Source organism: Rutilus rutilus (assembly GCF_951802725.1).
Source record: "Rutilus rutilus genome assembly, chromosome: 1".
Classification (NCBI taxonomy): Eukaryota; Metazoa; Chordata; class Actinopteri; order Cypriniformes; family Leuciscidae; genus Rutilus; species Rutilus rutilus.
This window is the reverse complement of record NC_140209.1, coordinates 69,896,201-69,911,555: the sequence shown is the minus strand read 5'-3', so window position 1 is coordinate 69,911,555 and position 15,355 is coordinate 69,896,201. Positions and strand designations below refer to the sequence as shown.

The following is a 15,355-nucleotide window of genomic DNA, read 5'->3' as shown; positions in this document are numbered from 1 at the left end:
ATGAGGTTTGCAGTTTTAATCACTCCACTGAGAAACAAAGTCTTTCCGAGGAAGAACTAGTTGCTGGATTTTGCAAAGTTGATCTTTTGAAGGACATTCTAGCATCTTTTGAGGCACTTAATAAAAAGTTGAAATATCATTGATCACACATGTATAGGTGCTGGTCATAAAATTAGAATATCATCAAAAAGTTGATTTATTTTAAGAATTCAACTTATCAGGTGAAACTAATATATTATATAGACTCATTACATGCAAAGTGAGATATTTCAAGCTTTTATTTGTTATAATTTTGATGATTATGGCTTACAGCTTATGAAACCCACGAAATCAAAATCCCAGAAAATTAGAATATTACATGAAATCACACAGTAATTACACAGTGATACCATGGTCATTGAACCAGGTTTGGGTTATGTTGGCAGTGTGGGCAGGTGCAAATCCTGCTGGAAAATGAAGGAAGCATCTCCATAAAGCTTGTCTGCTAGCATGAAGTGCTCTGAACATGTCCTGGTAGACGGCTGCGTTGACTCTGGATGTAATAAAGCACAGTGGACCAAAGTCCTCTTTTCTGATGAGAGCAAATTTTGCATCTCATTTGGAAACCAAGGTCCCAGAGTCTGGAGGAAGAATGGAGAGGCACACAATCCAAGATGCTTGAAGTCCAGTGTGAAGTTTCCACAGTCTGTGTTGGTCATCGGCTGGTGTTGGTCCACTGTGCTGTCCACTCAAAGCAGCCGTCTACCAGGACATGTTCCTTCAGCAGACAAGCTTTATGGAGATGCTGACTTCATTTTCCAGCAGGATTTGCACCTGCCCACACTGCCAAAATAACCAAACCCTGGTTCAGTGACCATGGTATCACTGCGTAATTACTGTGTGATTTCATGTAATTTTCTGTTGTATTATGTTATATTTTGATTTCGTGGGTTTCATAAGCTGTAAGCCATAATCATCAAAATGATAACAAATAAAGGCTTGAAATATCTCACTTTGCATGTAATGAGTCTATATATTAGTTTCACCTGTTAAAGGTGCTGTATGTAACTTTTTTTATAAAATGAATCCTTTTTTTATTGCCCGTCTGTGAAGGGGTTGTAATCACACATTACAATGATCCACTTTTCGCGTTTTGCTATTACCTCTGAAGGCCAGTATTCCTATTTTTATGTGAAGTCTCCGGGTCGGATTTTCTGCGAAATCCACCGGATGTGACGTGCATGCGCGCTCCGAGCCTCTCCGTTTTATATATACAGTCTATTGCGACGGCACTGCAGCTAACGACATGGAGTCTGATAACACCAAAAAACGACCTGCCTCCAGCACAACACAGACTCCAACACAAACTCCAAAAAAAAAAAAAAAAAAAAAAAAAATGTATCTGCTGAAGCTCGTCAGGCCAAACGTCAATCGGATCGACTCAGGACGAAAACACGGATCAACATTGGCAGAGCGTTTGAATTATGGAGAGACCTCCGCTTTGTTTTAGGTATAAAAACAGACCCTGAGTTGGCTTTCATCCTTTTGGACAGGTAAGCTAACAATACTTCAAAGCATGTAAAATATATTGTGATTTTGTGCTTTAGTTGGCTCAAGTTAGACATCATTAGTTCGCCAGCTAACGCCGACCATTTGCTAACGTTATCTGATGTGAAAGACTACAGTTGTAACTTTATTGCTTTTCACGAGCACGAGCGCTGTTGTTGCAATCTGAAACATCACCGCTAGAGGCCGCTGGATCCTACATACAGCACCTTTAAGTTGAATTCTTGAAATAAATCAACTTTTTGATGATATTCTAAGTTTATGACCAGCACCTGTACATTTCTTTGTTATGTTACACTTTCTGACAGATGGATATTCTGACCACAAAAACTAAGAGGCATAATATTATGCCTCTTAGTTTTTGTGGTCAGAATATCCATCTGTTCATAAAAGAAAAATATATTTTTAAGACTAAATAGACGTCTCCATGAATTGGACGGGACAGATTACATCCTGGTCATATGCGCACAAAAATAAGGGAACCAAACCAGGACTCTTGTTTACTGTAGTCACAATCCTGAAGCGAGATCCACTCTTCTCATGTAATCAGAGTGAGATACTGTATTGACTCCATATCGATTGTTTTCCTGCAAACCCTCTGGGTATTTAGACAGACCCTAACAGAAATCAGGCCGTTTCCCAGACAGCAACATAGTGTCGGCCCAGATCCGGCCCACATCTGGCCCACATCTGGTACATGTAGATTCAGTGTATACCAGATGTGGGCCGGATCTGGGCCGACACTATGTTGCTGTCTGGGTTTTTACAAAATAAGTATTATTATACAGAGCCTATTGTATCATAGGGAAAAAAAATCATGTGTGGAACAACATCAGTTTTATTAGTATGAGTCAGTTAGTATTATGTGTTCATCTGTTTATGTGTGTGTGTTGTGTATGAGGACTTTTAAGGTCAGGCCGTTGATGTGTATGCCGGTAGACAGTCTGCACTGTGTGTGTGTGTGTGTGTGAGTAGAGGAGCAGTGTGACCTAACCAGTGTATCAAACACTCAAATCTTCCTGTTTCTCACCAAAACAGCCAGTTTGTCTCTCACACGCTCATCTAAATAATTATTTTATGTTATTTTATTTTTATTTTTGTACGAGCAACCGTGTCGCAGCAGTCCATCTGAGGTCTGCTCAAAACCAGTCACGAGTCGCACGGGTATATTTGTGGCAAAATTATCGATTTTTCTTTTATGCCAAAAATCATGAGGATATTAAGTGAAGATCATGTTCCATGAAGATATTTTGTGAATTTCCAACTGTAAATATATATAAAAATATTTGTGTGTGTGAATGCAGCACAATCGCCAACATAAATGAACAACTTTAAAGGAGATTTTCTCAATGTTTCAATTTTTTTGCACCCTCAGATTCCAGATTTTCAGATAGTTGTATCTCGACCAAATATTGTCCTATCCTAACAAACCACACATCAATGGAAAGATTATTTATTCAGCTTTCATATGATGTATAAATCTCAATTTCCAAAAATTGACCGGTTTTTCAATTCATATATTAAAATAATTGTTTTGTGATTTGCAAAAGGGTGTGACAGACATTTAGTACATACTTTTCATGCTGTGCTATTTTTATGTAACACATCTCTAGTCATCTCTCTAAAGAATATGGCATAAGTGACGTTATTGCTTTAAAAAAAGTAACGGGGCACCAATTTGTTCTCTATTTGTGGAAAGTGACACAACTATACGCAGTCATTTCCACAGCACACATGAAGAGGAAGAGTGTGACATGAAACATACAGTCTCTATGCTTAACAAAGCCCTCATTAACTTCCCCTGTGATTATACACACCCGTTAGTGTATGTGTGTGTTGAATATGTGGGTGGAAATGGACTGGTGAAGGGAGAAAAAGCAATTATTATACAGCAAATGGCAAAAAATAGCCCCTTGAGCAGTGATAACACATGCATTGTGCTCTTTCCCGAGAGCCCGTGAGAGTTGAATGACGGACGTTTATTTCCTCTTCCTCCGCAGATAATCGCCTATCAGCCGTACGGTAAATCGGTGGACTGGTGGGCGTACGGCGTGCTCCTCTACGAGATGCTGGCTGGGCAGGTACGTGGACATGCGAATCATTTAGTGTTCTTGTGTAGTCCTCACATGAACACTTGTGATCGCGGCCCTGCTGTGATCAACACCGCTGAACTGACGAAACACACGGTCTCCGAGCAACAGAGGCAGAACTGAGACTTTGGTTTGCTTCCAAGAATTGCATTTTCATGTTACAGTTTTGTAGCCGTGTTTGTTTTCCGTGCTCAATACTCATTAACCCTTAAACGCTCGGCCCAGGATCACTCACACTACCTTCCCCTTCATTGGTTTTTTTTTTAAAGTTAGACATCAATTTAATTCAATTCAACAAAAATGTATTTCGGTCCTCACAGACAATTTTTCATGATAAAATAAAGAAATATGCATAATAACTTGAAAATGTGTAGGATGAAGCTTATGCCTTTTATGCATATCTAATGAGCATCACTTTTCTCACTGGATTTGATTCATAAAAGGAAAACTGGTAACACTGTTCATTGGTTAACTTCCTTAGTTAACATGAACTAAGAATGAACAATACTTCTACAGCATTTATTAACCTTTGCTGATATTAATTTCAAAATTTACTAATACATTATTAAAATCAAATTTGTTAGCATTAGTTAATGCACTGTGAACTAACATGAACAAACAATGAACAGCTGGATTTTTATTAACTAACATCAACAAAGATTAATAAATACTGTAACAAATGTATTGTTCATTGTTAGTTCATGTCAGTTAATACAAAATACAGTTAATACAATCAAAACTTGAAATGAGCAAGAACTGAACGCAATCAAATATAGTGTCACTGATGGAGGATCAGATAAGAATATTCCTGGTTTCCATCCCATGTGCATTTTTGTAGTCAATCTGTAGTTTTTCCAATGATTGTCTGCAGGAGTGATTTGTTAAACTTATTCCCCCTTGTGTTTCTCTTGTTGCTTTGTCATTTGTGGCTTGTAATGGTTCTGTTTCTGTTTCTTTATTCCTTGTGTTTCCCATTAATATATATATATATATTTTTTTACTTTATTAATTAATAACCCTCCACTTAGATCCTCGTTCTCCTGCCACCGCTCATTACATAAAGTCTATGAGGCAAAACATTGCAATATAAAAATAAAAGGTACACACTGTTTTAAAAAGTATAGCATCTTTGCATGAGACTTGTGTTATAAAATCACTAAATATCAGTATATATCAAAATATTTTTGCATTTCCTTATAATAATGCATCAATACCTTATATATCTGTTTTGTGATATGTGTTTTATTACAGTTCCAATTCTAAGAAAGAATCTGGAAGCTTTTCTGGAAGCTTTTACTCTCGGAAGGAGATTATAATTTAAATACATTTTATATAATACAATATATTTTATGTTACTACATTATTATTTTCATATCCATGATTTCACCAGCCTGATCTCATTGTTTATATGTAGGTATTAGTACAGTTAGATTTAGTAGTAACATTTACATACGCAAATAATAAGATCCTGTCATCGACCAATATTGTTAATTTCATTGTGAATGCAAACACTAGGTAAAGTGTGTGTGTGGTAGAACCGCACTTTACGTAAAATACATACGAATTCTCATGAGAACACAGAAAAGTTTGTAATTGCAGTTTCATACACAAAGACTTTTAATTTGCATTCGTACACTTCACTCTGCGTCGGACATGATGAATAAACTGCTTTATTTGTCTCTTCTGGCATATTCTCTGTTCATTTCAGTGAGATTCATTAATACAAAGCGCTTCCCAGTCGTCTATAGTTTCTGCCGGAACGGTTACCAAGGTTACGTCGTTTACATCTCATCTTTCTCTCTTTGACTCCCGGGTCCAATTACCCAACAGAACAATCTTGTGTTTCACTCTGGAGGTTTTTGCTCCCATTCCTGCTTATGTAATATATCAACCCACTGCTGTGAGGATACAAAAGGAAATGACTGTAGAATGACTCGGGAATCATAACGGTGCGCTGGTCCTCTTCAGAAACTATTGCACTGAGTCGTGTGGGTGTCTGCTAATGATCCGTCTGGAGCATTTAAAAAGGACTGAGAATGAGACTTTGAGCACAACCCTGTACCACAGAATCAATGAGTGCGTTTACATGCACAGTCTCAACCCGCTAACAACGTGTGTGGTCATGTAAACGCGTTAAACCATTTCCGTTATCGCCGTAAGATCATCAACGGCTTAAGAATACAACTTTAACCCTTTCAACCCCACATAAAAAACCTGTAGTCCACACTGCAAAGAGTTAAAGTAACACTGATGCAGTGTTGAAATTAGATAATTATGTGAATATGTAAGTAATTGTTGAGCATTATTGATGAACACCTGCTGTTAACAAGCAGAAACAGTGAAGGAAAGAACAGAAAAATTCCAGCTATTACACTTATTATTAACCAGTTTGACTTTATTTCTGTCATACGTCTACAGATGCTTTTATTGAGATGTTTAATAGAAAATGTCTGGTTTGATGTCACCATAATGGAGATCAGTGTTTGCTCTTGACTTTTTAAGAATAGACCGATCGATACAGCTAATTTCCCGCTGCTTTACTTTAATGCTTTATTTAACATCACAACTCACATAATAAAATGAAAGTGAAATACATGGATGCTTAGGTTATGGCGTCACCACCGCTAGTTTTTTAAACACAGTCTTGTAAACGCGGTTACTTGCATTGCCGGGTTATTGATTTGCATGTAAATCGGGTTATTTCAATAAACTGATTCTTGGGAGTTATCAGCGTATTAGTGTACATGTAAAGGATCTCAATCTCAAGTTCATAAATAAATATTCGTCATTTATGGGTCTGTTGAATTTCTATGACTGCTCTGATACTGAACTGTAAATATGACAATATTAGACTGTTGCCACATTTAAAGATATTAATGTTACTTAAGACTAAGAAAAAGAGCACGTGTGAATTCAAACAGGTTGATGCATTTATCGTGATCTCTCAAGATTACCGACATTTAGAATAAAACTTGAAAACTTTCAAGACACTGTTTTGCACTTGTTTATTATTTGGTTGATATGTTTTTATCCTAGAACATACATGGAAATGTAATCACACTGCATTTTCTAACAGCCTCCCTTCGATGGCGAGGACGAGGATGAGCTGTTTCAGTCCATAATGGAGCACAATGTGTCCTACCCCAAATCCCTGTCCAAAGAGGCCGTGTCCATCTGTAAAGGGGTCAGTCCTGAAACATCCGCACCAGCTCCTGTATTTCTACACATTTCTATATGCATGAGATGCCATCTGTGTATATATATATATATATATGAGAAAAGAATAATTCAGAGGCGATGGTGGAATTCAATTTTCAGCTTGGACTAATAACTGGCGTACTTTAATATTGCTGTCAGCTCAAGTCATGGAAATGAGTGGAAGATCATAATATTTCATTTCTATTCTGCTTGATTATGTTCCCCTATGAGGCCAATAAGATTAATATGATTCATGGTGGCGATATAAAAGTCAGTAAAGGCAGTGATGACACTTTATGATAATGGCCCCTAAGATCACGATTATAATGTGCATCATTAGTTAATGTAGAATAGTTTCATATATCATTGATTCAACTTTTAAAATGTGTATTTATATTTGATCTTTTGGTCACAGTGTCATTTTTCTTAATGATTATAAATGAACATTATATTAAAAAAGTGTTAAATAAGACACTAATGTTACTTAGTTAGTTAGGAACATTAGGAAAATGTTTTATTTAAGTGATTTCAGTTCATATTTAGCACAGCCAAATTGGAAAATGTTTGCATTGTACTAGTATATTTGATAGAGGTCTACTTCCCAACCTGAGCCCAGAGGCCAGACAAGTAGTTTGTTGAGGTCAATTTGTAAAGAAAGACCACATGCCTGCACACATATATATTCAAATGCACATATCTGAATGAACACGTAATACTGCATTTTCACAGATTTGTGTTTTTGAAGTTTGTGTGGAGATGATAACGTTTAAAAAAAAAAATTCAACGATTTTCAAAATGAATGGCCAGAATGCATTAAAAATGTTCTGTTTCCAGTGAAAACGGTGTTGTGCAAGCGGCCCCTAAGTTAATAACTAATGATCTTTGCAACGGAAGTGAATCAATCAAAACTAACTTTAGCTGGACAATAACTTTATTCTAGAGCTGCTGTAAAGCCAAAACAATCTCTGTTACTGTAATTTCCTATTATCACTAAAGCTGCTTTGAAACAATCTATTTTGGTAAAAGCGCTGTATAAATGAAGGTGACTTGACTTTATAATGACGAATAAATCATTCATATTTATCCTTCCTATTTTTCTGAATGCACACAGATGCTCTTTCATTCTTGAGTCTGAGGTAGATGGTCTCAGGTTTAATAATCTGTCTTCTCGTCCACACACACACACACACAGCTGATGACGAAGCATCCATCGAAGCGTCTCGGATGCGGACCGGAGGGGGAGAGGGATATAAAGGAGCAAGCTTTCTTCCGCAGAATTGACTGGGAGCGGCTGGCCAACAGAGAGATACAGCCGGTTTTCAAACCCAAAGTGGTGAGTGTGAATATGATGTGTGAATATGATGTCTGTCAGCTTTGCCAAGGCTGTTGGTGTTGTTGGATGACAGCTCACTTTCTAAGGTCACAGATGGCCACAACAGTTCTCCAGTCACCAGTACACTGGTGACATACACTGTAAAACTTCGACCTGTAAATTAATGGTAAAATACAAACACCGATCATCATAATGGTGACTACAAACGTTTATTATTTTCAATAAAACATCAACATCTAAATCTATGCTAATTCTCAACAAGAACATTTGTACATGTATGAAAGAAATAATGTTAAACTGGGTTGTAAACTGGTTTCACACTCAGTGTGGCTGGAAGTCAGTTGTAGTTCTTGTGTTTCTGCTCGTCTCTTTTTTCTGTTCTTGTCCTTCAGTGATCCTGCTTATCAGGTGTTCATCAGTGTCTGAATTCACTCACTTTTTTTAATTCACTCTGTCAAGTGGACTATATTAGTGAACTAATGTAGGGAATAGTGTATGAGGATATAGGGTGTGATTTTGAACACAGCCGCTGAGTGTCGACTTTGAGCGCTGTTAATTCACAGTATATTCCTGTAGGCTATTTTCTCGAAAACAACAGTTATTAACCAGAATGCATTGTTTTCTAAGATATATTACTGTTTTAATGGAAAATGGTATGTTATTGTCAGAATTTGACAGTTACTCTAAACGTACCCTTCCTCAAGACAAGCAAAAGCTCCACTTTTCACCTCAATGGTAGGACAGTGTAATTGAAACACTTCTAAATCCCAACATAACTGAACATTAAACACACTTTTCTCATCTTGCTAAAAAAAACAAACAGAAAAAGTTATACTTTACTTCAACATTTTTACTCTGGCCATTAAATCCCATGCAAAGCATGCTGGGAACTACACTTTCAGTTACATCACGCTGTGAGTCTGGCAATCTATCAGATCATTGAGATGAATGAATAATTTTCTTTCTTTCACTTGTTCAGTGCCTGACAGGAAGTTAACAATTGGCGAAGGGAGGCGTTGGTGACCTGCCTAATGAAACAATGGGGGGGGTAGAGAGCTCACACTGTTACAGCTCAATGTACTGTTTATAGTCTTGACCAGCCAATGAGGTCACTGACGCAAGATCAGTCTAAATGTCAATATGAAACGTGTTCACGCTCCCGTTTTAGTTTACATTGAAGTGAGACTTGATCAGGAATTATTGGTTAATGCAAAATTGGCAATATATGGCCGGTGAATGGAGGAGTCGGGTTAAAAAAAAAGAAGTTTCCGTGATGTCAGCTAAAAGAGAAAGTCATTTTAGAGCTGGTGGATTATGGATTGAAGACAAACATTTTTCCCTTTAGAATAATGTACACTGATCACCTGCATAACAAGTAGGAATGTGCATTATGAAGGGTCTTTATTTTGATGATCCCTTTAACACATTCTGTTGACTATTAGTAGCATTGCACCTACATGTCTACCAACGCTCATTAGACTGTTAGTAGAGTATTAGTAGACTTGTAGGATTAGGGTTAGAATAAATTGATATGTAGTTGCAAAGTTACTTATAGGCCCAGATTCAACACGTACCAAATGTGGGCCGGATCTGGGCCGACACTATGATCCTGTCTGGGGAGAGAGTGTACGGAGAACAGAAAGCTGTGCAAACCTTTACATGCATTTGAAAAAGATGATCCCAGTGTAATGTAAGAATACAGGAGTGATCATATAAAAAAATGATGTGTTGACCAAAGTTTTGGTGATCAGCTCTCTCACTTCTAGGATGATTTCTCAGCATTTGATTTGAAACCTGGCACGTTTTCTCTCTTAGTTTGGTTAATTTAGGCTTATATGAACACGGCAACATATGCACAAGGTGGTCTCGGTCCGATTGAAAACTCAGGAGTGGTTTGGTTGTGGTGATTCAGGTGCAATCTGACCAATGATAGGACACTTTTACTCGCATCTGACTTGCGGAAACACATTTCGGTACATTTGAGCCCACATGACAAAGGCCTGGACTATTTTAAGAGTCGTTTCATGTGTTCGCATCAAAACGACCCACCCTGTGTGCTGATCCTCCCTCACTGTGTTTATACTGTATGTGTGTTGAAGTTTTTAACGGGGTATAATTTGATTCATCTCATACTGTGGCCACCCATGAGTGTTTGCAGAGCCCTGGGGTTAAAAGAGCCCCCTCAAAGGACCCTATTGGTATGTCATTTCAACCTGAATATTCCCCCCTTCCAATCGCTTTTTATAAAACCCTCCTTTTACCGGACACATGAGTGTACATGTTGCCCGTGACGTCAATGAATTTTCACTCATGCACTCTGCCAGCTTTTCAATTGAATCTAATAATAACCCCACGTCTTTCTTCTCGCCTTCCTTTCACAGAGCGGCAAAGCAGCGGAGAACTTCGACAAATTCTTCACCCGCACGCAACCAATGCTGACCCCTCCAGACCAACTGGTCATCGCCAACATCGACCAGAGCGAATTTGCTGGATTCTCTTTCATAAACCCCGAGTTCATCCACCCATCGTCGCTTCACAGCGTGGTATGAGACGGCCCGATGAAGAAGAGGCTCAGACTAACAACTGCATCCATGTTATCAATGAACTCATCAAATCTTTGTAGACAGTTGAATACCCTTTATCTGAACATATCTGAACTGAAGGGGGGACTGGAGAAGTGGTTTTGATAGATAAAAGCACGTGTCCACATTCAGACTTTGAGGGCAATATCTAATGGAGATGATTTATGATCTGTTCCAAAGCCTGATGAGCATTTTATTGGCATTGATGGTTCTATGAAGAATCTTTAACATCCATAGAACCTTTCCATTACACAAAAGGCTCTTTAGATTTTTAAAATGTTCTATCAATGTTCTTTTAAGAACTTTTCAACCAAAAAATGGTTCTTCTATGGAATCATGGCTGACAAATGATTATTTTATGAGGATCCATCTCGGTTAGGAGACAGAAAGGCAGCTCTCTAGGCTTTTAAACAGAACGATAGTGTTTGCCCTCACACTGTCCCAGACAACAACATATTGTCGGCCCACATCTGGCAGATCCAGTGGTCCAGTGGCTGGGCCAACAATATGTTTCTGTCTGGGGTAGTAATGACAGTTTATCTAAAGCTTGGATGTAGATAGAAATTATGTTCAGGCTGAGTATATTTTACAAAATATACACAGATGTTTTTGATGGTGGAGAAAGTGAACGATCCCCTTTTCCAGTCCTCAGATTATTGTGTGTGTGAAGCATGCTGACATGAAACAGGTTTTTGTGTCCTATTCCTGATGTCCTCTACTGCCATTTCTAATGTTCTTGAATTATATATTTGTAAATCTAAATCTTGTTATAGGAGTGCCAAAATATAACTGCATCAAAAAAAAGGTTTTTATATCCAGCTCTATATATGCATATTAATTTCCTACTAGATGGTGGTGTCCCTTATCTTGGGCTGAAACTTGAACCCTTATCGCTCTTCGAGTTTTAGCATGACAACTTCCAATCCCGTCACTGCCTGCTCGCCTGGTTCCTACTTACTCAACATATACAGAACTTTTACTCTTGCTCTAAATGAGTGACTCCTCATTGGTAATACGCAGGCACATGCACCCGCTTGCATGGGCATTTTTATTAAATGCTTAATTTATCATATGTTACGATGTTTAAGCCCAGAAATGATCTTCGGTTTAAATCTTGCATATTATGCTAAAGAAAACTAGCAGTACTACAACATAAAGAGCATGTAACGAGACCAAATACATGCTTACTGTAGAGGCTGGGTCTCCGAAACCAAATTCAGGACATATTTCACTCAAGAAATTCTTTGCTTAAAGAAAACGAAGCCTGTTTTTTAGAACCATTACGATTTTTTTGCATCGTGACATTTGCAGCACTCGCTGTTAAAGGGGCTATATGTGAGAATGTCATGTATTAATCAGTTTTTATAGCCAGTGTGTAAACAGCTTAAAAAACGAGACCTTCCCCGACTTCCTAGGGTGTCTATGAAAGCCTGTAGACTGATTTCCGTTCTATAACACATGAAATGAATGCTTATACAATGTTCAGGATAATGTCAAATAGAGTTATTCTGTTCTGTAATATCAATGTGTCATGCAAAGAATTGAAATTCATTCACATCGCCAGATCTATGTTTGTCGACGTGATGCCGGTGCGTTGCGGAGCTGGTGCATACATATCCGCATGGTTATGATCAGATGCTTTCTGAACTGCTGTTTTCTCTGTTTATTTTATTATTGAGAGGAAAGCGAACAGCACATTTACATATTCATCTAAACACCGCTCTCGGCAGCGTGGACGGATGTTCGTTAACAGTATATTACTGTAAAGGTATTTCCAACTTCTTTTTACTTCCAAGCAAAGAACGAAAGAACTTTGTTGAATGACGTTCACGTGTACGTTACGTGTGAACGAGTGCGAGCTGTAAGTTGATGCTGCAGTTCACTTGACGGCCACCGGTGTCGCTAATAACAAACGGTTCTGAATTCTACATATAGCCCCTTTAAGCTCATTTTCCCTAAATGCAAAAAAAAAAAAAAAAAAAAACTCTTTCTCCTTACTGTAATGTGGCAAAATTGCGAAATAAAGGTTTTTACTGTAAAATTGACTGTACATTGTTAAGTTCAAATCATGGTAGTGTTTGTTGTTTGTGCTGCTTTTTACTGTAATACTTTATGACGATAATGCTAATCTAATGAAAATCCTCCCTGAGAATAATGAGTTTAAAAAAAAAAAAAACATTCGAGGAGAAAGTGTGTATAACTGTCTTAACATGTTTGCCACAATGCAAAAATTCCTAATGGTCTTTAAATACAATATATTTTTCATTTAAATCATCACTATCTATGCTCAACATGATTTTGTGACTTATGTTTGAGGGGGATGAGAGGTCAGTTATGTATAACCTCTAATATAACCCTTTTTCTGCTAGTGTTTATGTCCGACTCTTCGTGTTTAATTACATGCTCTGAAGTTCTTATCAAACAGAGCTTTCCGGTATTTATCTCATATTTTTTTTTTTTACATCTTTTTAGTTTATGATCATCATGCATATTTGCTCTTTGAGTACTTTTAAGTAAAGCGCTATGTTTACTGTCACACTTAAGGTACACTATATTCCATGTTTTTTGTAAATACAGAGAAAGCATATATAGGCCTACATTGTCCTGCAGATTTTATACTAAGAACTGAATGTGCTTTTACTAACTTAGATGGTTTCTATGTTTAGATGATCCAAAAAGACTAGTCTGCAAACCTTTGTTATATGTAACTCTGCGATGTTTTCTATGCTGATAGTAGGAGCTGTGTGTAGACGGACTGGGCTATGTGGATGTACTCATACGGTTTGTGTGTTTGAACTGCAGCTGCTGTGTGCATGTGGCGTGTCGGCAAAATCGGCGCATGCGAAACGTGTTGCATGATTCCAGGAATCCGGAGTCCTCTAGCATGGGATGATTGTCACACCGAGTACGAGACCTGTCCCACCTTAACTATCTTCCATCATGTTGTCGTTGCTTTCTTTCCCGTTTAGTTTCAGTCGGTATATAGATTCCTATCACTGTCTGATTCACCTAAAAGACAACAGGGAAACGTTGGAAATTCAATTTTAGCACACTTCGGACATCATTTTTTGGGATTCTCCTTGTAATCAGTACCTCAGAAATGCTGTATTTACACATTAGATGGCTCGGTTCGGGCTCTTGTCTTGTGCCAAGCCCTCGGTGGAACCGGTGAATTTCACCACTCTGTGAGCTCATGTGATCCGTCATTTTTCAGTATATAGCTATTTTTGAATTTTAATAGACCTGATGTTCGATGTGGACGGAGGAAAAACAAACAGGATCAAGTTAGATATTCCAGGTGTTTATTTCTTCATCCCATGAAGTAAATGAATTCATGTCACGAGTGGAAGTAGAGCCGGTCCTCTTACGAAGCGATAGAGAAAGTCTTGCAAGGATGCAGGTTAACACAAGTGTCTCACATTGAGAGTATTTGGGAATGTAAAGTTCATGTGTTTTGGTTGTGGTTTCTGCATGTGAGGTGGCATTACAGAATTCACTTGACATATTAAAGTATCTCATATAATATGAACATTCCACCCAGCCATTTCTTAATATAGATTCTACCAGGAATTATACAAAAATATTTATTATTATTGTTATTAAATTATAAATTCCAGGACAGTGTTTTAGTTTGAAAAAGTTCTTTCACTCTTCATTGTTTTTTTCTTTAGAGAATTCTGTCCCTCTGTAGTTTGTGAAGGATAACGTGTATAAATAAATGTATGACAAAAATGGATAACGTCCATGTTCTGGTTCTTCAACGTCAGGAAGGTAATGGGGTTTAAATGGGCTTGTGCTTTTTCGGATGTAACCTTTCGTGTAGTGTGTAATAAAGCTGTTTGTTAATGTATAAGGTCTACAAAGTTTTAAAGACCAAACTGCACTATAAATGGAGTTAGTGTCTCCGAAAAGAAACAATTGATTCTGAACTGCCGAAACGAGTCGTCAGTAATTTCAGTCTTACTTCCTACATAAACCTATGTAAGTTTGTAACATATTTTGCATAATGCCAGCCTATATTCTTCATTGGCTGCCTGTGAACAACGTCTCCTTTGCCCCGCCCTTAAACTGGGCCATCTGACCAATCAGAGCAGAGTAGACCAATCACAACACACTGGGCCATCTGACCAATCAGAGCAGAGTAGACCAATCACAACAGACTGAGCCATCTGACCAATCAGAGCAGAGTAGACCAATCACAACAGACTGGGCCATCTGACCAATCAGAGCAGAGTAGACCAATCACAACAGACTGGACCATCTGACCAATCAGAGCAGAGTAGACCAATCACAACAGACTGGACCATCCGACCAATCAGAGCAGAGTAGACCAATCACAACAGACTGGACCATCTGACCAATCAGAGCAGAGTAGACCAATCACAACAGACTGGACCATCCGACCAATCAGAGCAGAGTAGACCAATCACAACAGACTGGACCATCTGACCAATCAGAGCAGAGAAGACCAATCACAACACATTGGGCCATCTGACCAATCAGAGCAGAGTAGACCAATCACAACACACTGGGCCATCTGACCAATCAGAGCAGAGTAGACCAATCACAACAGACTGGACCATCTGACCAATCAGAGCAGAGTAGAC

At 38.1% G+C, this 15,355-nt stretch overlaps 1 protein-coding gene across 2 annotated transcripts in view; it reads left to right on the top strand.

Annotated features, from left to right (window-relative positions):
- Positions 1-14,532, top strand: part of prkcab (protein kinase C, alpha, b) — a 214,381-nt gene extending 199,849 nt beyond the window's left edge. For both annotated transcript variants that reach the window (XM_084417060.1, XM_084417059.1), the window contains 4 exons: positions 3,546-3,626; positions 6,712-6,819; positions 8,026-8,166; positions 10,548-14,532. In XM_084417060.1, coding sequence (XP_084273186.1) covers positions 3,546-3,626; positions 6,712-6,819; positions 8,026-8,166; positions 10,548-10,715 — 498 coding nt within the window. In that variant the 3' untranslated portion in view covers positions 10,716-14,532. The remainder of the gene's footprint in view (positions 1-3,545; positions 3,627-6,711; positions 6,820-8,025; positions 8,167-10,547) is intronic.
- The last annotated feature ends 823 nt before the right edge of the window (positions 14,533-15,355 follow it).